This window comes from Micromys minutus (assembly GCF_963924665.1).
Source record: "Micromys minutus genome assembly, chromosome: 2".
Taxonomy (NCBI): Eukaryota; Metazoa; Chordata; class Mammalia; order Rodentia; family Muridae; genus Micromys; species Micromys minutus.
Window position 1 is genome coordinate 83,187,511 of NC_137971.1, and position 26,243 is coordinate 83,213,753.

Below are 26,243 nucleotides of genomic sequence, written 5' to 3' on the forward strand. Positions count from 1 at the left end.
AATCTTAGTAGTTTTGTTTTTATTCTGAAAATCAGTGTTTATCCACCGTGTCACTTTTTATCTCTTACTGTTTTGAAATGTCACTACTTTGTATTAGCGGAGTCTGACATTTTGATGAGTTGTGTGTTAAATCTGAGAGATGGTATAGCATAATTGAAAAAAATACCAAATTTGACTGTAGAGATTGATCATAGCTTTAATTGGCTATGTAATAGATGCTAAAGCAAGTTACTGAAATCAATCTTAATTTAAAGGTCTTTGAATATTAAAAAATGTTTATTCTCAAAATGGAACATTGTCCAGATTCCTAAGTTATAAAGATATCTAGAGAGTTGTTTTTTTGATACCAAGTATTTTGTCCCAAGGCACTTTTTTGATTGTTTAAAATGAAGAGGGAAAAATAACTTCTTTTGTGAAAAAGGCTGTAATATTTTGCTTCTTTACTGGCAAATCCAGTAAAGAATACCAGCCTTCCTGGTCATTATAACTGCTCAACTTCAAGAACATTGTACCCATGTCAAACCCCAAAGAAATAGCTGTAACATAGGCACATGTAGCTATTTAAATTAATTTTAAGAGTTAAAAATCCACTTCATTTAGGTATGGTGGCATAGGTCTGGAATCTGTGAGTACCCAAGAGACTGAGACAGACCAATCACTGAGATAGACAGTAGCTTGAGCTAAACCAAGCCTAGATCACATGGTGAGACTTTGTCTAGAGAAACCAAACCAAATTCTTCAGTGGAAGTAGACACTATCTTTTTGAGCCTGGTATGGTGCCACACACCTTTAATTTCATCATTGAGGAGGCAAAGGCAAGAGAACTCAAGGCCAGTCTAGTCTACATGGTGAATTGCATAAATACCCTGTCTCAAAAACAAAACAAAACAAAACAAAGCAAAGAGAAGATACAGACATGCTAGGCAATGGTGATGCATACCCTTCATCTCAGGCAGGGAAAAGAGAGAGAGACAGGAGGATCTCTGTGAGTTCAAGGCTAACCTGATGAGTTCGAGGACAGCCAGAGCTATCTAGAAAACCTTTCACCAAAATCCAAAAAATGAAAAGAAAAAAAAAATCAGACACTATCTTTTTTCCCCCTTTTAAATTTTTTGAAATGATTTTATGTGTGAATGTTACACCTGGATGTATGTAAGTGCATTGTATGGGTGCCTGGTATCAGTGGATGTCAAAAAAGGGTGCTGGATTTCTTGGAACTGAAGTTACAAATGGTTGTGAGCTGCTATATGGCTGCTGGGAATGGAAAGCAGGTTCTTTGAAAGACCAACAAGTGCTCTTAGCCACTAAACTATTTCTTCAGCACTTACTTAAGAAAAAAAGAAGTGTGTGTGTGTACGTGTGTAAAAGCATAAACTGTACCTTCAGCAGATGCCTTTCCTACCCCACCTACCTTTGTTTTTCTTGGCTTTTTCTCTTTCCAATCCCTTTTGTTTCCTAAGATAGTTTCACTTCTATATTAATGTCAGATATCTATAAATAATTTTATGTATCTCTATGAAATCTAGGAGCCACAAATGAGAGAAAATATATTTGCCCTCCAGTTGCATCTATTTTCCTGAAAACCACAGTCTCTTTATGACCAAAAGCATATATCCATTATGTATAAGTAGATCACATTTTCTTAGTCTTTTTTTTTTTTTCTGTTGTTGGACACTAGGTTGATTCTGTAACTTGATTATTATGTACACATTAATATATATTGTAATACTTATACCTAGGAATGGTCTGGCTGGGTCATTTGGTAAGGTCTATTTTTTAATTTTTTTAAGGAATCTTCATTATGCCTTCCAGGATGACTGGACCTAGTTTACATTTCTAATAGCAGTAAGAATTCCCATTTGTCAACATCCTCACCAGCATTTGGTGTTCTCTGTTCTCTTTATGACTGTCATTCTGGCTGGGCTAGACAGACTCAGTGTGGTTTTGATTTGCATTCCTCTTATGGCTAGTGGGATAGAACTGCCTGTACATTTCATTAGCCACGTTGTTGGATTTCTTGCTTAGGTTTCTTTGTTCCTTATATACTCTAGATACTAACCTTCTGTCAGATATATAGGCAACAGATTTTTTTTCATCCTGTAGGCTGTGTCCACTGGATTGACTGCTTCCATTTTCTACAGAAGTTTTTTTAACTTTATGAGGTTGCATTTGTCAGTTGGCATTATTTCCTGAGTGACTGGAGTCATAATTAGAACTGAGTACTTGCCTATACTTTAATCTCGGACCATTTTTGCCTATACTTCTAATAGTTTCAGAATTTTAGGTCTTCATTAAGATCTGATGAACTTGAGTCGATTTTTGTTAAAGATGAAATAGAAGTCTATTTTCCTTCTTCTACATGTGGATATCTAGTTTTTCCAGCATCTTAAGTTGAATAGACTGTTTTTTCCCCAGTGTATGTTTATGGCATCTTTGTCAAAATTGGGTGGCAGTAGCTGTGGGTTTGTATCTGTCTTCCTTCTCTGTTCCATTGATCAGTGTGCCTGCTTTCTTGCTGGTGCCGATTTCGTTTGTTTTGTTATGATGACTTTGTGGTATAACTTGATCAGGTATAGTGATGCTTCCAGCATTATTTTTGCTCAGGATTGTTTGGCTGTCTGGGATCTTTTGTGCTTCCATAAGATCTTTAAGGATTTATTGTTGTGTTGCCTTTTCTGCTTCTGTGTATGATGATATTGAAATTTTATGGGAAATATGTTCAATCTGTAAATTGCTTTTGTAATATTCTTCCAATCCATGACTATGGAAGGTCTTTCTATCTTCCAGTTTGTATTAGTTACTTTTTCATTGCTGTTACAAAACACCATGGTCAATGCAACTTATTTATTTGGGTTTATGGTTCCAGAGGGTAAGAGACCTACAGAGGCAGGACAGGGAAGCCTGGCAGGTAGGGAGAGTGGCTGGAACAACAGGCTGAGAGAGAGTTCACATCTTAAACCACAGAGGGAACAAACTAGAACTTTAAATATTTGTTGTGCTGCTAGGAACAGGAAAGGAACAATTTTTTAAAATATATTAATACCTTGATTAAGGAATGAATGAAACGCACACTTAAGTACACACACAAGAAAGGAACACAAGCTGGCCAGTGACATAGATACTTGAAGATTGAGGCATGATTTCCAACATGGGGCTTGCCTGGGATTCATAGCAAGACCCTGTCAAGAAAAAAAGCAAAATGAAGGGAGAGGGAGGATGGAAAGAAAAGAGAGAAGGGGAATGGAGAGGGGACACAGAGGAGGAAATGAGGCAGAAGATGAGAGATGAGTGAACAAAGTAATTTTAATACAAAAGTTATAAAGTAGTACTTTGGGTGTTAGGAAAATAACTCAGTTGGTAAAGTGCTTGCCGTTCAGGCATGATGATCTGAGTTCAATCTCCAAAACCCCATTTAAAAAATTACTTGCTCATAATCCTAGTGCAAGGAAGTTGAAGACATGGAGTCCTCTGGAGCTTTCTGGCCAGCCAGTGTAACCTAATATAGTTCCAGGCTAACTGAGAGAGATTGTCTTAAAAGAAGGTGAACTGTGTCCTGTGGAGTAACACCCAACTTTGAACTTCATCTTCCACATACACAGTGATGCACACACCAAAAGTATAGCTTGGAGGCTGAGGATGTAACCCAGTGGTAGAACATTTCCTGTCACGCATAAAATCCTAGCTTTGATCCCTAGCACTGTAAAAATAAACTCTTATTTTGATTGCAACAAATCAGAAAAGAATAAACCTTTCTTATTAGAATTGAAATTGAGTACATTCTCAATTTGACATTTGAAAGGGCTTCTGTGTGAACAATCATCTTTGAGGGATATTGGGGACACCTAAGACTATTTGATATCTTTAAAAATATTTTCAGAGGACTTATACTTACTTTCCTACCTACATCCATATACGCAACTCCCCCCCCCCCCGCTCTGTGTGTGTGTGTGTGTGTGTGTGTGTGTGTGTGTGTGTGTGTGTTTGAAGATAGAACCCAGACAAGAATGAGATATATCCAAAACCCTATTTTTCCTTTCTTGGTTTATGGTACTTATGAGCAGGTATTGTCATTAGATTTAAATTGAATTATATTTTTTCCATCAGTGCTCTTTGCCATGACTGAATTATAGGTTTAGTTATATGATAATTCTAAGACAAGCCACTATAAAGCTGTCTTATAAATATTTATACTTTGTATTTTCTCTGCATTAGTAGATCATAATACATGCCCTTCAGGTTCTTTCATCTTAATTACTTAATTAGAACATTTTATAAAAACTTACATTCAGGTCACAGTAAGCTGTACTAAGTCATGGGGACATAAACATAAATTATACTTTGTTTTTGTCCTCAAGGATCTTGTAGTATTTGAGGAACCTATGACAGAAACATTTTGCTAGTCTATATGTGTGGATCATTGTACACCAAAACAGAGCTATACTTAGGCAGTTATTAAAGAATAAAAATTCTATTAAAGAAAATTTCAATGACAAAGCCACTTCTAAATACCAGTATGTTGTTAATCATTATACAAACCGTAATTAGAAAATTCAAATAGTACAAGAAAGAATACAATGAAAAATAAATTTCCTCTTTATTTCTATTTGATATTTCCAGACATTCTTTTAAATCTGGCTTCTCTAAAGCTCTTAATAATAATTCCTGTTGTGTGTCTGTAGTGGCTCCAGATCCTTACTGTGTTATGTGTTATTAGATGTGCCCCAGCTCTTTGCAGCTCTGCTCATTTTCTCTTTGCCATCTGCTCTTACACTAATTTCTCATTTCACTGTTCCTTTTAGCTCAAGCTGCTTTTCATTTTACTTTTTGATACTTGTCATTTATCTACTGAGATTCCTTTTTGTTATTCATCAAGATTCTTTTTTTCTTTCAGATCTTTGGGTCTGTGGGCCTGTGTTTGAATATATACATAGAGTGCTTTGAAGTTTGGTAACCCAATATCTGGGTCCACATGAAGTCAGTTTTTGGCTGAAATTTGGCTGTTATGGAATTCTCATAAGGCTTGCTGTTTGTTGTTCTAGTGACTACTATTTAACATGGAGTCAGGCAAACTTATCTCCCTTTCACTATATAGTAGCTCTGTTAGACCAGTTCTTCCATTTTTAAGCTTCTTTCTCATTGGCTTCATATCTGGGAGCAAGTCTCTGGAAGGAATTTCTTCCTTACATATTGTTATTTGATATTAGCCAAGAATTTGGGCAAAGTCAGATTTTTTTTAAAAAATTCATCCTTTCTGTGTCCTTTTTTTTTGAGGGGGGAGGACACTTTTTGTTACTAGCCTGTTTGCTGTTGGTCTCTCTTCATTAACATTCTAGCAGTAAAGGTTTCAGTTTTCTATTGTTTGTGTTGTATATGACTAAGGAATGCACTGGGTTATATATGACTAAAGAATACAGTGTGTTATATGTGACTAAGGAATACACTGAGTTAAGAAACATCAGAACATAGATCTTGTGTTATGCAACTTTTGAGGGTAGATTCTTGCTAGTGAAGATTCTTCTGTGATCTACATTGGGGTGGCAGGCAGGTTATCGGGATTATCTGGGGTCTTATTTCCCCTGCATGTAGGATTTACAACAAACCAGTGATCCCAGCAAAGTTTATGCTCAGAGTTTGGGTCTTTACCTTTTCATGTTTTTTCCTCCAATTTTTAGTATATATGCTTTAGATTTCTATTTGTACTTGCAGTGTTGAGATTTTCTCATCCATGATGAGCTGCATGGCTTCTTGGTTTTTATTCACCCTATTTTGAGATCGAAATAGAAGAATCTAAGCAGAAAATCTTGTAGCTGAACTCAGGCTCTGATCTTTTTCTTTCACTATGATTTGCTTTTGAGATTTTTTTAGTTTTAAATAGGCTTTTAACTTATTTTAAAATTTATGGTATGCATGTTTTACATGTGTAATACTTGGGTGCATGGTGTCATAGAGGCCAGAAAAGTACATTGATCCCCTGGAACTGGAGTTATAGATGCCTGTGATCCATTGGTAACAGGTTGGTGCTAGGAATCTAACTAGTACTCTTAACCACTGAGCCATTCTTCAGCCCCTGTTTTAAATAGGCTTTTAAAAATAGTCTTTTCAGGTTTAAGTTGTTGTTTTCTATAAAGAAGCTTACCTGGTTATATTTAGAAAAAATTCTTTTGTTCCTTGGATTTCCATGTCTTTATTGTGTGTGTGTATATATGCCATGATTATATATATGTGCAATATTCAAGTCTCTCAAAAATCCTACAGTTTTTGATGTTCCTAAAAATGACTGGCAGTTTCAGAGGGTTGGAGTTCATGATGGTGAAGCAAAGGCACAATGGCAGAACAACTGAAAGCTATACTTTGATCCTCAAGTAGGAGACAAAACGCTGTCTTTACAAATGACACAGTGACAAATGAAATAAATGAGAATGTCTTTATGTGATGTTTTGAAACCTTGAAGCCCACCTTCAGTAACACTTTCCCCCAACAAGGCCATGACATCCAAACCTATCTAAACAGTTCATCCATTGGAGACTAACTATTCAAACATATGAACTTACAAGGATCATTCTCATTCAAACTACCACATACATGCTACGTATTTTCTGCTTTTCTGGTGCTACAGTCTCTTTTATTCCCGAGTTGGGAGTTTAATCAAATGATCTTAAAGTTTATGCTGCCTCAGAATTTAGTCTAGGCTCCAGTAAAGTGATATTTTAAAAAATATAGTTAGTAAAGAATTAACAGTGTTTAGGTGTCTTTGACTGCCAGTCACAAGTGATTCATTTACTCAGTGGGGTTAGTCTTTACTCCTACTGGTCATTTCTGTATAGAGGTTACTTTAGGACATTTAGTTCACACAGATCTCTTTCTGACTATTCCTTACAGTCTCAATCACCCACACCTCTTGTTATATGTCTTAGCAGTCAACAGAAGATTCTAAGCCTTCGTCATTGTTCTCCCTTCAAGGGTAGATTGTATGTGAGCAAAAGCAAAACATGGGTGGGGGTATGTGTTTGCCAGTGTGTGTGAGTGTGTAGAGGTCTCAAGATAGCTTGCAGGAATCCAGTTTTCTCCTTTTATTACTTGACTCCCAGAGTACCATTACCTACAGCCTTCATTATTTTCTCGTGCTTAAAAGATTTCTCTAATAATCACTACACTTAAATTTCTAGTTTGAAAGACAAAAATTGGTACTGGGGAGATGTTCTAATTAGTAAGTTTCCTGCTGTGCAACCATGAGGACCTGAATTTAAATCTCTGGCACATATGTGAAATGGCAGGTATGGGTGCATGTGTCTGTTACCCTAGTACAGGAGGTACTGGAAAAGCTGAATTTTCAGAGCTCACTTATCTGTCAGTCTGTCCTGTCAGTGAATACAGTGAGAAACTGTCTCAAAAGATGAGGTGAACAATTGAAAGCAATCCATATTGACCTCTGGCCTCATTGAATGTGCGCGCGCGCGCACACACACACACACACACACACAAATAATTTCACATTAATAGAAAAGGTCTTGTATAGCAACCTGTCTAAACAGCCTACAAAGATAAAGGATACACAAGACACGAGAGGGCTGAGGGTTAAAGGAACATTTGTTGATATAAGGAACAAACATTAATTCCTGTATATGTAGCCTGGTACATTGGAAAAGAACATGAGGCTTTGGCTAAATTGGATTTTAGTCTTCGCTCTAAAACTTTTTCATAATATATGAACAAGATAAAGTAGGGCTGTTTATTGTTTTAAGTAGAAGGAAATATATGAACTTGTTAGCTTACTGATACCTAGTGATAAGAGTTAGTTGTCTCCTTATACTTTTTATTGTTTTGTTGTTGTTGTTTTGTTTTTTAATGTTCTTCTCTGGGTCATTGTCATTAATTTATACTATTTGGAAATAGTGTCCCAGGGAACACATTTTTACTGTGATAGAGTTGTCTACGAGGTTTCTTTTATATCTCTACATAACAGTATCCAAGAAATAGGAATGTGTAAGTAATTGAATCACCTTTCTCTCAGTTGACTCTTGGTAGTCTCCTAAAAAATGTGTACAGACCTAACCAGCATGTTTAGCCTCTGTAATAGAGTATTTCTAAGTTATTTGAAACAGACTATTTCTATTGTCTCTAAATTTGAACAGGGACGTATTTTCTAGAAATTCTTTTCAGTACTCCAGTAATTGCTCCTGAAGCTTCAGCATTTTACTTTGTCTACTGTGACACTGGATATTTGCAATTTTTCAAGACTTGGGGAGGGGAGTTGAGGGAGTAGAGACAGAAAGGTGAAGAGAGTAGAGTAGAAGAGGCCAGTCATGAGCACATGAAGAAAGGGAGAAGGGAATAGGGAGAGGAGGAGCAGGAGCCAAAGGACAGAGCAAGAGAAGAGCAAGAGAGCAAGAGTCAAGTGCCAGTTTTTGAAGGGACTTTTTATAAGCAGTTTAGGTATAGGAATTGGAGAGCCATTAATGTTTTTAGAAAGGTTTGGGGTTATTTTGTTTGTTTGTTTGTTTTAATTTTATTGGAACAAATGTGCCATTAAATGGTGGTAAGGAGACTAGCTAAGAGGTTTATTGATAGACAAAAAGGGCTCAGAATGAAGGTGGCAGCAGCTTTATGGAAATGAAGGAATCAAGAAAGTTTTGAAGTAGATTTGATAGGGGAAAGTGAGAAGTCAAGTATAACTTCAGATTTAACTTGGTGAGAGACCAAGGTGATGAGGCTATATAAAACTCAGGAAGGTGTTTTTCCAATTTAGGTATTTTTTTTTCACTTACTGAAATCATCATCATTATTATCGGTAGCAGTGTCTGAGAGTCACCACATGTGTTGAAGGTCTGAGAACAGTCTTCACGGTCAGTTCTACCTGGCAGGCTGCAAGGCTTGCACCACTGCTGTTACACAAGGAGCCATCTCACTGGCCCTGCCTTTGACATTTGTGAACAACTTTTCCATCAAATCCAGTTCAGAAGTGAGCGCAGAGGAAGAATTCATGAGCTAGTGTCAGAAAGCCTGTTCCAGTCAGATTTATGTAATTTAGCTAAACAATTCGAATAGTTACATATCATTTGGTTTTATGGTGGTGGTATGGGGAGTGTGTGGAGGTTTCACAGTCCCTGTAAGTAAAATCTGTTCTGTTTTCAAATACCAAATTCTCACTGTTTTTGTAATCCTATAGCTTATCAATATTGTGAACTTCAGCAAAATTACCAAAATTATGAGGTTGTTTTGTTCTATATATGAGATTATAATGCCACTCTTGCAACATGATTGGGAATATTAAATACTGGATATACTTTTTAAATGCTTAGTTAAGATATTGTGTAAAGTTATTGGAGTTTCTTTATAACTTGGAAGATTTAGTAGTCATAAGCCTTGTATATATGAAAAAATATTGATAGGTTTCATTGATAAAGCATTTTGTGGTAATTGCACTGTAAGGAAACAGGATAGGTGTATACATACATTTGTCATTAGAATTAACTTTCTATTCAGCATCAGTTTGGTTAAGGAAATAACATTGTTATTTGGTTGAGATGCTTTGTGACTCTCAGGGAATGTAGCTTAGTGGTGGAGCACTTCTAACCTCCATGAAGTCCTAAATTTAATCTCTGGTGGAGAAAAAAAAATGCTCTGTAAGCATTTTAACTTTTGGAAACTAAGAAATATTCCAACTGAAATTTTATGTAAAATAATTATTCTATGGATTGTTTTTGTTTTGGGAGTACTGATTGATATTTGATAACATGAGTTACTCAATGTAAGTGCTGTATTATTAAACTGTTACACAGGGGGTAGTGAATTTAGCAAATATATCAGGTGGAAAGTACATTTAAAAGATTTCTGGGGTTTATTTTAATCTGATTTGTAACATTTGATGTTTAGTGTTTTGTGATCTACTTAACCACTTTACAAGTAGACCACAGTAATCTCTAGTATATAAAGTTTCTATGGTTGTTTTATTCTGCATGGAATAGATTTAAAGGTCAACACTACTCTTTCATGTAGGTTATGGGTGCTACATGTGTGCTTTCAGAGCAGTAGTGTGAGGAAACTTGAAGTGGGATGGCAGGACGGCCTCATCCCTATGACAGTAACTCCAGTGATCCAGAGAATTGGGATCGGAAATTGCATAGTAGACCTCGTAAACTTTATAAACATTCAAGGTAGGTAGAAAAAATATGTATTTCCCATATCAAAGCTCTGTTCAACAACCTGATTATAAAAAGCACTGCTTCATTTGATTGTGGTATGTCCTGTCAGGATGTGGCCTCATTTACAAAGCACTGTGCATGTGTGTTTCTCCTAAAATAGGTTTTAGAGGAACATCCCTTCCTTTTAATTTTTCAGTATTTTTGTTTCTTTGAATACTTTGTCTCTAGATTATGTTAACATTTTAGTTGACTCAATAATTAGGTGTTATAATGTGATCAGTTTGGAATTCTGGCAAGTTAGGTTAATTCTTAGGTTCTTGAATCTGTCTTAATAGAAGTTTGTTTCTTTTTTAAATATATTGTATGTGCAGGTTGAAGTTGACAGTTTATATGTTTGTATCAGTACTTGCCTCAGTACATCTTTAAATATGCAAAATATATTCTGTGGGTGTATTTATCAAATGGGAAAATTCACCTTTGCAGACCTCTGTTGGTTCATTTTGAGTTTGATGCATGAAATGGAATTGATCTCAAGTTCATGCTTATCTGTATTTTTTTTTTTAACTTTGATTTTGTACTGTGATAAAATGAGTCATTTAAAATACTTTGTAATCTGATATTTTAAGATGTTAACTGACAGCTAATAAATTCCACATATCAAGGTATGTAAGCATGTTTTCATAGAGAATTTTGCTTTACAAATTTCATGTAGAAGGTGTTACTGAAAGTATAACTTACTCAGTTTAAAAATTCTTCTGATTATTGATAACAAACACATGCTTTCTTGAAAATAATACCATACTTTGAAATCCTTTTTGTAATACAAGAAAAGAAGAAAATTGATTTGAATACCTTAATCTAAATATTTAGATACTATGAGTGATTGATTGGTATCTCCTAACTCTCCTGAGAAGATACTTACATATATTATAGAATTTCATGTGTTGTCTTAGATTGATGCTGATTTCATTAATTTATAAGTACATGGCACGCAGTGTAAATACTTTTTGATTTGTTTTATTCTGTGTTTGTATCCTTCAAGTAAGACTCTTGTTTATTTCCTAGATAATTATCTTGTCCTTATTTGGGAAGCTTTAAAGATATATGAGTTTTATTACTGTGTGGGATTATAACTAGCTATACCATATTTTTTTGTGAATTTTGTTATGCTTTATAACTCTTGATATGTTCCTGCTGATGTGCACTAAATAGTGCATTACTTAACAAAGTGAGAAGGGTAGAAATGTTATTGCTTGCTTTTAGAAAGGCTTCATGCATTCAGTGGGAAATTTTATAGTGATTTTTATTTCAGAAACCTTTTGTATTTCTATAGTCTTAATATCTATATTTTTAATTTTTGTGGTGCTGGGAATTGAGCACAGGGCTTTGTGTATGCTAAAAAAGTACTTTGCTACTATGCTTTTTATTAACAACTTTTTAATGCTATTTTCTGGTAAGCTGTAAGGCAGTGTAGTGGCAGCACCCAGGAGGCAGAAGCAGGCAGAGCTCTCTGAGCTCAAGGCCATTCAGGGCTATAAACTGAGGCCCAGCTTTTCAGGGTAAGGGAAGAAGGGAGGCGGGAAGAAAAAGTTAGTTTAAATTTCTTTTAAGCTGGGTGTGGTAGTGTATGCTTGTAGTCCTGACATTTGGTGGGTAAAGTCAAAAGGATCAGGAGATCAAGGTTAGCTGGGGGCTACATGAGAACCTGTCTCAAAACAACAAAATGTTAATGGAGACCTGTCTGGGTTCAGTTCTTAGTACCTACATCTGGCAGCTCATAGCTGCTTTCAACTCCAGTCCCAGGGGTTCTCCTGTCCTCTGGCTTCTGAGGGCACCTGCATGTACATGCACATGGTATACATAGACTTATGCAGACATACATGCATACACATAAATGTTCTTTAAATGTTAATTAAGGAAAAGGCCAGAAACCCTTTGCGTGGATTTATACTAAGCCCCATTTATGTAAGAAGGGCTTACGTTTCGAGGTTTCTTGTCCCATGTTTTTAGGCATTTCACTTAAGACACTTTAAAGAAAGAATTATATGACTATAAAAACAAAACAAAATCCTGCCTTCATTTCAGGAGGATATTCAAAGTATGTTACAATTAGAAAATTGTAGGACACTTAAATCATGACCTTGACTTGTAAAATGAAGTTCAGAGGAAGGGTCATTTGTCAGTTTGAGTTAGGTGGAAATAAGATGATCTGTCCTGAGGCGCTTAAAGCATTATAGCGAATAAGGGGCGTGTCTAGCCAGACTTTCAGGAGATTACCTGGCCTGGATCTTAGGAAGCAGCTTTGAATAGTGCTACTGTTTCCATTAGATAGATTAAAAAAAACAAAAACAAAAACCCAAGGTTAATAGTCTTGCCCAAGACTATCCAGCATGAAGTCACAAAGTTCTAATTTATAGACATGACTCATTCATTTTTTAGAAAAATTTTAATAATTTATCATTACAGAGAGACCATTTATAATAAACTCATTTTCTATCACCCAGACTGGTTACTAATTCATGGCTGATATTTTGAAACTCTGTCTCCAACCAATTCACTCCCTCCCCTTTTCCCTTTCACTTTTGAGGATTTGATAGTTGAGTAAAAGCCCCCATCTTTTAAGTTGTGTTTTTGTTCTGTTTTGTTTTTTGGTATTTAAATCCAGAGGTTAAGAGATACCTTATGCATCTTAGTTGCTTAAGAATATCAAGGTCATAATCCTCGGATTGGTTTGACTTTCCTCATAATCACAAGTTGGATACGTAGCTCTAGCCATTCTTCACCTTCTAGGTAAAAGGGAATGAGAAAATCAATATTTTTGCGAATTTCCAACAGGTACCTGCTTTTAAATAATATGCCTATCTCTAGAACAGGGAAACTGGGAATAAAGAAATAAAGTTTTAATTTAGGTATATTGTTGCCCCAAACAAGACTGGCAATCTATTAATAGTCCATAAGTGAGCATAGTCTTCCTATGCAATTTTAGTAGGTAAAGTAAACATTGTCCTGTTAAATTTGCTATGTTTTATGTATATTCTTAAGTAGTCATATACTTTTATTTTAGTACCCCCTGCCGCCTTTGGCTATAATAAGATAAGTGTGGATTTATAAAAGTAATATTACTCTCCTAAGTATACTGATACTTTTGTTGATAGTCAAGGACTTGGTGTAGTAATCATGATTTCTAGGTAATACAATAGTTTTGTTTATTTTTGAGATTATACTTTAATTAAAACTTCTCTCCCTTTTCTTTTTTCAAGCACATCTCCCACATTCTCCCACATCTCTCCCCAGACTCTTTAAAATCCATGGCTTTTTTAATTTTTTAAACCAGTTGTTACTGTGTGCATATATACAATTTCCTTTTTTTTTTTTTTTTAAAAATGCAGTTATACTATGATGGACCAGCAATTTGAGGAAAAATAAGTTAGGTTAAATTCAATGAGCTTTGCTTCTATGTCACATACATATATACATAACTAGTAGAGTTAATATGTACGTAGAGGAACTTCCTAGCTTGCTGAAGTTAACAGTGATTTCATTTGAAGTATACTTGGCCCAAAATATGACAGCTTTTTTTAAAATTACAAATTAGAGATCTTTTACTATTCTAAAAAAAAACCCAAAAGAGTTAACACCTCTTTTGTATAATGTTAAAATGTATGACTAAAAGACACACTAAAAGCTCTTGGATTTAATACAGTATGACTATGTAAAAACTGCTGTCTGCAGTCTGCTTAGGTTTCTAAAGATAAATGCACACATGCATCCAATATCAGACTTTGCCGCAAGGTTTCATTGCCACCCAGAAGCACGCATGCTCTTTTTTTTTTTTTTTTTTTTTTTTTTTTGGACACTACATGAAAAGCATGCTTTCCAGTTTCCCTATAATAGTTCCAGCAGCAATTTAGAATAGGAAAGTTTGGTTCTTAAAAGAATAGTTGGGTGGATTCTTAGGTTGCAGGTATTTTCCTTGTGGTTTAAAAGAGCTTACTGTCTACAGGGATACACTGATACTGAAAGGAAGGAGTTATCTGCATCCTAGTTGCTAAAACCTGGCAAGCTGTCAGAGCTGGAATTAGCTTTACAGATGGCATTTGGCAACATGTCTACATATCTCTAAGCCCTCATCTCCTGCGTTTTCTTCCACCTGCCTATCAATTACAATATCCAATCACTGTTCAGGAATGGAGAAGTGGGATGATCACAGCTCACACGATGCTGTTTGGTTAGAAACGTCAGTGCTGCACAACCCACACGGCTGAGTCAGTGTCTGTGAGAAAATGAGCTGAATTAATATTTAGAGGGGGTTGAATCTCTGAACATTTAAAGCTTAAATATCTGCAACAGCAGGATTACACAGTAGAGAGAGGAAAGCTAAAGGAAGTCTGTGGACAGGTGAGGTAGGAGGAGACTGGAAGATTTTCTGACTGTTCAGAAGAATCTTGAGGAGGATGGACAAACCAGATGAACTAAAGTTTCCTAGTAATGCCCAAGGATGCTGACCTGGCTTTCAGTGCTGCATTGTTTGAAAAAGCAGAGTCCCTTTATACTCTGATTTCAAATTTTTTTTCTTGTTTTTGTGTGTCTACCCTGGCATATACTAAAGGAAGGTGTGTATTCATTTTTTACATCCTATCTCTGGGTTATAAGTATATACAAGAATGAATATGAGAGAGGTAGAGAGGGAAATGCTTGCCTTTGTTTTATAAGTCATTTACATTTATAAATGTAAAAAGATCGTACTTCTGATTTCAGTTTAATGGCACATTTAAAATAAATGGTGTACGCTAGTATTGTTTTCATGGGTTTGGTGCTTTGTTATTGTAACTTGAGAATGCATTATATTTAGCATATTTTTTTAATGCAAAACTTGGCTAAGGAAACAAATTTTGAAGCAGTTTTATACATTGAAAATAAATTCAAGATAAAAAATGAAATAATTACCTAAAGATGGAATTAAGGAGATTTTGCTTTGGAATGAACTAAAGATGAATGAAACTGCTAATATGTAGTGATTTTTTTTTTACAAGACTAAATTTGTTTGAATGAGGGAAACCCTGGCTGGGTAAGTGACTGTCTGGTCTACAGGATGTGAGTAGTAAAACTGAATACTGCTACTGAGAGAGATTGCCAGGCACGATTTCTGGGTTAGTATAATTTAATGTTAACCTAGATAAAAAATTTGTAAACCAGGATACGTGCTCTTGCTATGATGGTCTTCATAGGTGACAGTGCTTACTTGATTTGGAAATTTTAGCACAATTTAAAATTTATTTATTACCAATTATTTTGTAGGGACTTTTGGTATATTCAGAATATTAAAATTAGTTTAATGTAAATAGTTGTAACATCCTTTCTCTATTTTAATATCCCTTATTTATTTTCCTGCCTATTCCCTAAAAAATGATCACTCAATTATTTATCTATCTATATAAATGTATTTGTGTATGTCTTACATATATTGATTGTATATATACATATATATGCATATATAATATGTAATCTGATATTGGGGGATCATGGGGCCTAGAAATTATTTTATAAGCTTGTTACTATAATAAAATTATAAAAGGACAACTTCAAGGTTAATCCTCTTACCTTACACTTTGTAGACTATTATTCTTAGGTTCTGCTGGTTCTTTTCTCATAATACTGCTTGTCCTATTTTGAAAGTGATACATATTCATTATATAAATTTGGTAAGCACAGAAAAGCATATAGATGAAATATGTTATTTCACTAAAAGAAAATGTTTTAAGCATCTCATATTTAACCAAATATGAATATATACACATATATGCAAATACACATATATCACATGTATACTTAAAATGACTCCCAGAGTTGTTATATGTTCTGTTATATAAGGTACATTCTAAAAATTATCTGGGATGGTCTTCTTATAGCATAGTTGTGTTACACTGTATTTTATGTATACTTTGTCATCTAATTAATGGTACCTGTTCTGAAACTTGGCCAGAGAAATAGTTAACATACTTTTATACTATAAATTTCTTAAAAAAAAAAAAAAGACTGTCTTAAGGAGTTAAATAAAAATGTAATTTTTATTTTATTTTCTGACAGTAAAAAGAAGATCCTTGATCTGATTTCACCTTGAGTTTATTGAAGATACACACAGTATTTTAAATGAAGCAAATAGCTGTAAAGTAAATTGGGGTTCAAATCAATTGAGACATTAGAAAATAGGAACACCGTTCAGAAACGTTTCTCCTGTAACATTTAGAGAAAGAAGTCCAGGGAAGTATAGTAATAGTATTTAACAGTGAAGGAGGGACCTCAGCTCTGTCTTGGAAGCATCTTAGAGAGGAAGAACAGACCACTACAAACACCAGTAACAAGCATTATTAAGGGTATAGAAACCAGTATATGGAAACCTAAAGGTTCAAGTTATATAAGAAGAAGCTGCAATCAAGATCTTCAAATTATTGGTAATTCTTATGATCTTTGAAGATTTATAAGAGCATAAGAACTGCTAAAAGATTCTGGACCTAATTTTGCAGGCACAACATTTTGGAACAGAAGTGAGAAGTATAATATATTGCTAACTTAAAAAAGAGCAGATGAAAATGTAAAATGACTTTTTAAAAAGTAGACCAACTTTAAATTTTCTCTTATGTAGTTAGTTTAATTTGTGCCCTTGGAATATATCTGAACTTTTGTTTTGTCTTGTTTAAGATACCCTTGAATATAAGGTAGGTAGAGAACTAGATGTAAAAGAATTTTAAGGGTCAATCAATGTACGGTCTGTTAAGTACCTCTGTGTGGCTTTCTGTAAACCCCACCCCACAGTTACCTGGCAATAGCCAGGTATGCTCTGCCCCAGTTTCCTGACACTATAAAAGGGGGCTGCTTGCCCCCTCCTCTCTTTCTCTCTTGGTCTCTTGGCCTCTTGCTTTTTCTTGCTCCCCTTCCCTCTCCTCTCCCCATTCCCTCCCCCCTTCATGTGTTCTTGGTCAGCCTCTGCTTTTCTACTCCCCTCCTCCCCCTCCTCCTCCTCCTCCTCCTCTTCTTTTCTTCTCTCCCTCCTCCTTCCTTCCCCCTCCCCCTCCCTCCCTCCTTCTCCTCCTCTTTTCTTCTCTCCCTCCTCCTTTCTCCCCCTTCCCCCTCTTTCCCTCCCTCCCCCCCATTCCTCTACTACCCTCTTAACTCGCCTCCCCATGCCCTGAATAAACTCTTTTCAGTACTATACCAACTTTGTTGTCCTGGCTGGTCCCTCAGGGGGAAGGGATTCCCAACTTTGGCCTCCCAGAGGCATCCCCTTTTCCCGATGCCTCACCACACCATCATGGAGCATATCCCCGTTACTCTCTTCATCTTTTTCCTAACACTGGTGTGAAAACCCAGGACATTATCTTTTTCCTAACATTCTCTTTTCTTTCTTTAGCATCCTGTATGAAAAAGTGAGTAGTGTCAGTAAACTTGATATGAAACAACAGTGTAGTATGGCTTCTGATATCGCCATACCCCCCCCACCAATCTAAGTTATTAAGGACTCTTATAATAAGAATTACTTTTGTATATTTAGAGAATAGTAATTTGTTAAAGAAATTAAACTTGGTTTGAGTCAGACTTACTTGAGTTTATTACTTACAGGATGAACTCTGAAATTGAGCTTTGCATCATATATTAGTTCTAGGACTTTAATTAACTCTGATTTTTAGATAACTAGTCAAATGATTATTATGTGGTCTGAGATTTTAGCTACAATCCACAGGCTCAGTAAGATATACCAGAGTATGGTTTTGTTAGCTTCACACAGGCTATAGTTGTCTGGAAAGAAGAACCTCAATTGAGGAATTGCCTCAGTTAGGTTGGCTAGTAGGCAAGTCTCTGAGGGCATTTTCTTGATTAGTAATTGATATGGGAAGACTGAGCTCACATAGACAACATCGGTTGCGGTTGCTTAGAGAAGGCAAGCAGAGCAAGCCAGACAGTAAGCATCATTCCTTCCTGGCTTCTGCTTTGGTTTTGCCTTGAATTCCTGCCCCGACTTTCCTTAGTGATGAACTGTGATCAGAATATAGAAACCAAATAAACTCTTTGTCCTTGCTTTGATCATGTGTTTTTATAGCAATAGAAACCCAAGACTTCAAAATTAGTAAGATAACTACTCAAAATAACAATAACTGCTGTCATGTGGATTTGTGCTAAGTCTCTGCTATATAAGGTCATTACCTATAAATGAACACCAGTCACACTGTAGATGGAGTTTGTGTGTTAAAGATTTTTTGATGTGAATGTCACTATGTCAGTGGCTTCTGAAGTTGTCTTAGTTTATTCTCCTCTCTTTTCTTAGGAACCTTGACATTGTATGAATACTGACTTCTTTAATATCTGAATTTCTTTTCCCTTTTCTTCCCTCTTTTGGGGATATTCCAGATATTTTTTTTTCAGTTCTGCTGTAATCTTTTTAAAATTATGACTGTAATTTCTTTTTTTTGATGATTTGAATGGGAATGGCTCCCATAGACTAGTGTATTTAAATGTGTGGGCTACAGTTGGTAGAACTGGGAAAGATTAGGAAGTATGGATTGGAGGGCGTGTGTCACTGGGTGTGGGCCTTTAGGTTTCAAAAGCCTATGCCATTCCTAGTAGTTTCTCTCACCCCAGACATTCTCTCTTAACCTCTCTTCCTTCTCTCCTTAGTCCCTCCCTTCCCCCACCCCACCTCTGCCTGCCTGCCTGGCACTTGTGGATCAGTTATAAGCTATTATATACTGCTTCAGCACCATGAATGTCTGCCAGCTGCCATCTCCCCCACCATGATGGTCACAGATTTTAATCTTTTGAAAGGCTGAGCTCCAATTAAATATTCTATAATAAGTCATACAAAACTGAGCCCTTAAATTCCTCTTCAGTCCATAGAACCTGCTTTCCATGTAAAATTAAATTCATTATTTAGATAAATTTGCAAGTATGTGCATAAATTCACACTGTGTTGGTATTGATTAGGTTTGATGTAATAGATCCTTGCTTTTTTAAGTGTGATCATATTAGTAAGATCTTTAAACCTACCCCATGCTCCAGATCTAGGGATTGAGTGTTGGGCCGCATACATACTGTGTGAGCACTCTAACTAGTAGGGTATAGCCTCAGCCCTAGACTTAAACAGTTTTAAAGGCTTTACTGCATGACTTTGAGATTAAGTGATAGATTAGTATTACATAAGGAAATAAGTAGGATTATAAGTTAAAGTTATAAAAAATTTAAATGCAGGCCAATAGTTTGACTTTATGTAAAGTGGGTTTATTTACATAGCTAAAGGTGGTGGAAGTTAATGGTAAAAAACCAATCTAGAAGGATTGATGATTGAGAAATCTGGTTTGGGTGTTTGTCCTAGCCTTACTAGATAGTGCTGGCTTGTGAGCTCTCTAGGTGGTCATCATTGATACAGTCGCTGTTTTTAATCTGATTGATGATAAATGCTTTTGGTTTCTGAGACAATGAACTATGCAGCTGTATGCCAGAGTCTGTGTAGGCTGGTGGGGAAGCTTTAGTGTTGACCAGTGAGGAAAACATAAGGAAAAGCTTGGCTGAGATTATGTACAGATGAACATGGCTTCATGGCATAGTAGTCTCAAGCAGGTTCTGTGTCCAAAAAGCCAGTTTTGGTGTACAGTTTAATAAGTTTAGATACTTTATGTATTCACAACCTCAAGTGCCATGAGTATATTGGTGTATATTTCACATACAAAAGTTTCCAAAGTGCCCTTTTCTCTTCCCTCCAACTGCTGTATTTCCTAGAATTTCACATGTGTATTATGCCTGTCTTTTCCACTGGGCATAGTTATTTTGAGATTTACTCTTATTATGATTTGTATAACTTGTGAAACATATTCATGTTGAATTTTGTCAACCGTAGGAATATATTACAATAGTTTATCCACCTGCCCATGGACATTCAGGTAGTTTTCAGTTTTGAGTGGCTACAAGAATATTTGTATATACAGGTTAAGTTTTATAGATATATGTTTTCATCTCTTTTCAGAGGTAAAATAAAATAAAATGAAGTATCTAGGTTGTATGAGTAGTATATGTTTTATTTCTCAAGAAACAAGTTGTCTTCCAGAACAGTTTCCAAAGTAGTTGTACCGCCCCAGTCCTTCCATAGATTTATGTGAGTTGTAATTCATATACATGCCCCATTAGTACTTGGTTATATATTTATTTCATTCATGCATGTAGAGATCAGAGGACAACCCAAGTTCTTTTTCTCATACCGCCTTGTGGATCCTCTTGTCAGATTCAAATTAGCAGGTCTGTATGCAGTGTTTCTACATGCTGAGTCACTTTGCTGGCTGATGGCCAGTTTTTTGTCTAGCTGTCCTGAGATCCATTGTCATTTTAATTATTCTTTAATAATTGATAATGCTTAATATTATTTCATACATTTCATTTTATCTGTATATAGTTTTTGTTATCATTTTAAGAGTTTAATTCATGTACATGACCTTGAAAACTCAGAATTATTTTCTCAGTGGTTTTTGGTTTTCTTAAATGGTGATTTTTGGAGAGCAAGTTTTTAAATTCTGTGGTCAGGTATCACTTCACTCATATATGAATTTTGCTTTTTGTTTCTAAAAGGTTTAAGTTTATGTCTGTGGTCTACTTGAAGTTAACGACTGTCTAGACCAGAATCCTGTTCTTTCCAATTCTTGAAGAGAAATGTTCAATGCTTATCTATTTCAGTACCATGTGATAAAGTACACTTCTTTTATTGCTTTTGAATGCTTATTGAAGTAGTTTATATTTCTCTCTGTTCTCATGAGAGTTGGGCATATCCTATTCTGTCAAATCTTTCTTTGATTTGTCACTTTATCTGCCACTCAACTAGACATCATTTTCAAACATGGGTGTTTCCTTCTACAAATTAATTTTGCCTTTATTGTTTGGGAAATGTGTGGACTAAGGGCATATCTGTATTCCAGTCAGAAGGATTAAAGGTGCGTGTTAAGGCTGAGTCTCACCACAACTAGAAACATTTTTTTTCCAGTAAACAGCACAATTTCTGGGTTCATAGTATGATCAAATATCTAGCAACAGTCCTGTGTTTTTAGACAAATTGCATTTAGGTGGTGGTATTATTATAAGTAATTATCAAATCCTGTAAAATGTTGCTGTAAGGTTTATAGTTTTCTTGAAATACTTTTTGGTTTTGTTGGGATAATTTTGACCTCATTGAATGAGTTAGGAAGTTCTGTCTTTTAAGTTTTATGGAAAAGTTGCATAAAGTTGGTATTATTTCTGTTTGAAGTGTTCATCATGGAGCCATCTGGAACTAGAGAGGTTTTCTTTTTTTGAAGGAATGTTTTAAATTATAAATTCAAATGTTCTTAATACACACAGAGCTGTTCAGTGTGTCTGCATTCTTGAGTGAGCTGTGGCAGGTTTGAATTTGTAATTTTCCCAAGTTGTTGAATTTTTTTTTTTTTTTTTTTGGAATGAAGGGGTTTTTAAAATTATTATTAATTATTCTTTGAACTTCAGTAGACTTTGAACACACTATTTCTGACAGTAGCCATTTGAATCTTTCATAGTTTTTTCCCATGTGACTAGGGTGGACATTTCTCAACTTTACTGATTTTATGGGCTTTGGTTTCATTGGTTTTCTTGGTTATCCTTCTGTTTTCTAATTTTCAGTCTGCTCTTTATTAGAGGGCTCATTAAGAACCGCTGCCATGGGGAGTCAGTGCTGAAATCGAACCTTTAAGCACTACTATACTATCATAATATAGCATAGAATTGGAACATGTCAGGTGATTTTTAGTTTTATTGTGTTTTGAATTTAAAATTTTCTCTTTTCAGTCTTCTTTTAGATAAAGGTATTTATTTAATTTCTTAATCTTTATTTTTCAGATATCTTGAATTTTAATTTAATTCTGTTGTAATCAGAAGAGATTTTTATATTATTATGTTCCTTTAAGTTTATTGAGACTTGCTTTATTGCCTAGATATGGTTTGTCATTGTAAATGTTTGTGTGCACATAAAAAGGATGATTTTCCTGCTGCTGTTCTGTGAGGCGTTCTATGTCAGGTCAAATCAGTTGATAGTATTATTAAAATCTCTAATTGATTTCTGTCTGCTTCCTATACTAAATATTGCATTAGGGCTGAGAGTATAGCTCAGAGGTGAAGCGTGCACTTATATGTGGGACTCTGAATTTAGTCCTTGGTACCATAATACATAAGCAATCAAGTAGGTAAATATAAAAATAATATAAGGGTATTAAAAACCTTTCTTAATTGTGGGGTTAGCTCTTTCTCATTTATCAGTTTTGGCTTTGTATAATTTGAGTCTGGTTATGAGACAGGAAAACATTTGAGTTGTGATGTGTTCTTAATGAATTCATCCCCTTTCCTCATGAAAGAACTTCCTCTTTGAGCTCTGCTTCACTGTGACAGTGGCCACTGTTGTCTGTCCTTGAACTGATGCTAACACAGTGCTTTCTTCATTCTGTTATATCCAGTCTCTGTACCTTCATATTTAAAGTGTGTTTTCTGTAGGCAGCATAATTAAGTTTGACTTTGTATCCTGTCAAATAATCTCTGCCTTTTATGGTATAGATCATTTACTTACATTTGAGAAACTTAGGTAATTTGTATATGAATAAGTCTTAATACTATTTTTTATTCTTTTTTTCCTTCTATTTTCTCACTTTTTTTTCTTATCATCTTTTGGATTAGTGTGTGTGTGTATGTTTGCCACAACTAATCGTGTGTACTTGCACACATGGATATGTAGAGGCCAGAGATTGATGTTGACTATCTTACTCTATCACTCGCTTCCTTGTTTTTGAAAAGGATCTCTTTACTGAACCTGATCATCCAGGGAACTTAGATCTACCCCACTCCCACCCCTTGTGGCTGCACACACATTGCTGGGCTTGCCTTTTACATGAGTGCTGAGGATCTACTTAGCTTCACATATTTGCACTGCAAAATACATTTATCCACTGAGCTATTGTTCTAGTCGCAGCCAATCAAAGTCTTTATTGTATGAATAGCTGCTTTAACATTTACGGTATATTATCTTTAACCTGCCTTCCAGTGATTTGCTGCTTTTTATGTAGTATAAAAGCCTCACACCACTGCACTATCATTTCTTCCATCCCAATTTTGTTCTGTTGTATTCGAATATATGTATGTTATAAGCCATTGTGCCATATTGTTAGAATTATTGTTAACACTAATCTTTTGAGAAGATTAAAACAGCAAGAAAAATAGTTTTCTAATGTAGTTACTCCTTTCAGAGTCTCTTGTTCCTTGGGTAGATCCACATTGTTACTTGGCTTTTTTTTTCCCCTACGAGAATTTTTTTTTTGTCTTTTACATAGGTATACTCATAATAAATTTGCCATTTAGTCTTAAAATGTCAGTATTCTCATTTTGTTTTTGAAAGGTAGTTTTGTTCTAGACCAGTGGGAACCTATTTATTGTTGCATTTTTCATTAAAGTGTATGGGCAACTTGTGCTTATTATATTTGTGGCTTTGTAATTTTCATTAAATTTGGGAGAAGGCTAGATATTTTTCTTCCACATTTTCTCCTTTCATTTTCCTTTGTGGAGTCCATCCAAGAGGTCATATTTGGATTTGATCCAAGCACATCCAAGCTCTATTTCTATTGCTTCTTATATTGGTGGAGCTATTTGGAAGGAGAGTAACTGCAGTCTTGCCTCTGCCCTGGTGGAGCAGGTACTGGGAATGAGCTCCTTTCTTTGTCACCTGTATCAGTTCATATTCTTTTAGATGCAGCCTGAGCAGAGCTTGAACTTGCTTGTCCTTGTTCTTTATTTTGCACACACAGCTCTGTCTTTGGAGTGTTTTCCTGATCTAAAATTACTTAATCAAATAGAGGAGAATGTAATTTGTCTTCTATAACATCTGATTTTTGAAAGCTGATTCAGCATACATCCTTTTTGGCTTATAAAGACAAAATGGTTGTATGTGGTGACAGTGTTTGCCTTCATTTAAAATCTAATCAGTTTAGAAATGAATGCAATATTTCAGTAGAACACTTAGCAGTCTCTGTCTTTTAGCTAAAATGATGTCTTGTAAAAACACTTTTTCAATTAATTAGTCTGCCTGGCCCTTATTCAAACGGAACATTTAACTTGTGTTTGCGTTTAGCCATAGTTGTGATTGGACAGTCTTATTAAATTACTAGGTCACATTTAGGAAATTTGCTTTCTTGTGTTTCAAAGTTATTAAAACTTAGCAATGAGAATAATAGAGGGTTCTGCCACCCCCATATATTCTTCTATTAATAAGCACTCTTTTTTTCTACTTCAGAAACCAGCCAGAAATTCTGGTATTCCTGTTCCAGTAGTAGAATCTCTTGGTTCTATTTGAAGAAAATGATTATGTTCTAAGAATATAACTGCCCCCTCCCTTTCTAGAAGGAACACGAGAGTGGAAAATTCTTTTCTTCATAAGACTTATGAGAAACAAATGTCTGATAATGGCTAACAGGCTGCCTTTATTTCTCTAGGAGTAACTAAGTCTGCTTTATCTTCTGTACGCAATCTCTGGTATAACAGGATGGTGATTGATTTCCATAGTAAAACAAACCACCAAAATAACAAAAGCAGTATAGTTAATAAACTAATAAAAAGATGACCTTGAGTCAATACAGGATTTAAATCAGCCTTTGAATTATAAGATTACATTTTAACCAATGTGGTTTTGGTAAAAAGAAAGCACTAGAGTATAAAGGGAGCATTAGGATAAAGGAAGACTTAGCTTGCAGTGTTCCTACCATGTTGGCTAGTATTGTATAACTAACAGAAGTTTGAACTTTTCTCTCCTCATCTGTTATAACTAAACAACTAGCATTTAAAAGGTGAATTGTGGCAGTATGCTAATTCTTCTGTTATACTTGATTTATCCCTAGTATCAACTGTAGAAAGTAAATAGCTTAGAACTTACATCTTACAAATAGGGAACCTGTGTCCATATATTAAGTAACTCAAAGTATTATGTAACTATTAAAAAGAGTTTGAGTCTGACTCTTTATTTCTGTGAAACTATAAAATACCTTCTGTTTCTAAAATATTCTATAAAATATTTTTAAACTGTAAACTGTCACATATACTAGCATATAAAGCATGCTACATTTCTAGATTGTCTTGGCTCGTGTTCTGGTTACTACTATTGCTTTTTCTATACCTACCTGGATTGTAATCTTATTGTTAATTTTTTATTGTTTCCATTTTCATTATTAAAATTTTGCATATTTTAGAAACTTGTGACAGATTGTAGTTTAAATTTTTAAATTACATTCATCTACCTATTTATTATTTTTGTGGGGGTCACATGTGGAGGTGGGAGAACAGCTTTGCAGGACATGGTTTTCTCCTTCCACCATGTAGTTATTAGGGATCAAACTCAGGTTGTCAGGCTTGGCAGCCAGTGAATACTCTTATCCAGTAAACCAAAGTCAGCCCCCTAACTTTTTTTTTTTTAAAGATTTATTTATTTTATGTATATGAGTACACTGTAGCTGTCTTCAGACACACCAGAAGAGGGCATCAGATCCCATTACAGATGGTTGTGAGCCACCATGTGGTTGCTGGAAATTGAACTCAGGACCTCTGGAAGAGCAGTCAGTACTCTTAACCACTGAGCCATCTCTCCAGCCTGCCCTAACTTTTATCTATTGACTTTGTCTTTATCTTTTGAAATTCTAAAGCATTTTTTGTTTTATCATTCATTTAGTAGTTATATATTTATGTTGTACATATTTTACATTTAGAAGTGAATTATTATATTTCTCAGTATATGTATTATTAATGTATTATTACTATATGGATAAGTTCAAGAGAGCTTTTTATTAAACTGATAAGAACAGATGTTAATACTAGATCTTAGCACTCTATAGTCATTTAACACATCATTGTGCCTAAAGTGTGCATATTTAATGGTACTGGGTGTGAATTTTGTTACTAGACTCTGAGCTAAAGGACAATGTTCTCAGTTACCTCACAGTAGAATTTAGTCTATATAACATTTTCTGAATTTTTAAAAATTCTCTCATTTTTACAATCAGAACATAAAAGTTGAAAATAGCATAGTAATAA

General features: G+C 35.1%; 1 protein-coding gene across 3 annotated transcripts in view; it reads left to right on the forward strand.

Moving 5' to 3' along the window:
- Positions 1-26,243, forward strand: part of BTBD10 (BTB domain containing 10) — a 59,096-nt gene that overhangs the window by 13,901 nt on the left and 18,952 nt on the right. For 2 of the 3 annotated variants that reach the window (XM_080911330.1, XM_080911331.1), the window contains exon 3: positions 9,997-10,154. The exons of the other annotated variant lie outside the window; for it this stretch is intronic. In XM_080911330.1, coding sequence (XP_080767456.1) covers positions 10,054-10,154 — 101 coding nt within the window. In that variant the 5' untranslated portion in view covers positions 9,997-10,053. The remainder of the gene's footprint in view (positions 1-9,996; positions 10,155-26,243) is intronic. 3 annotated transcript variants of the gene reach the window in all.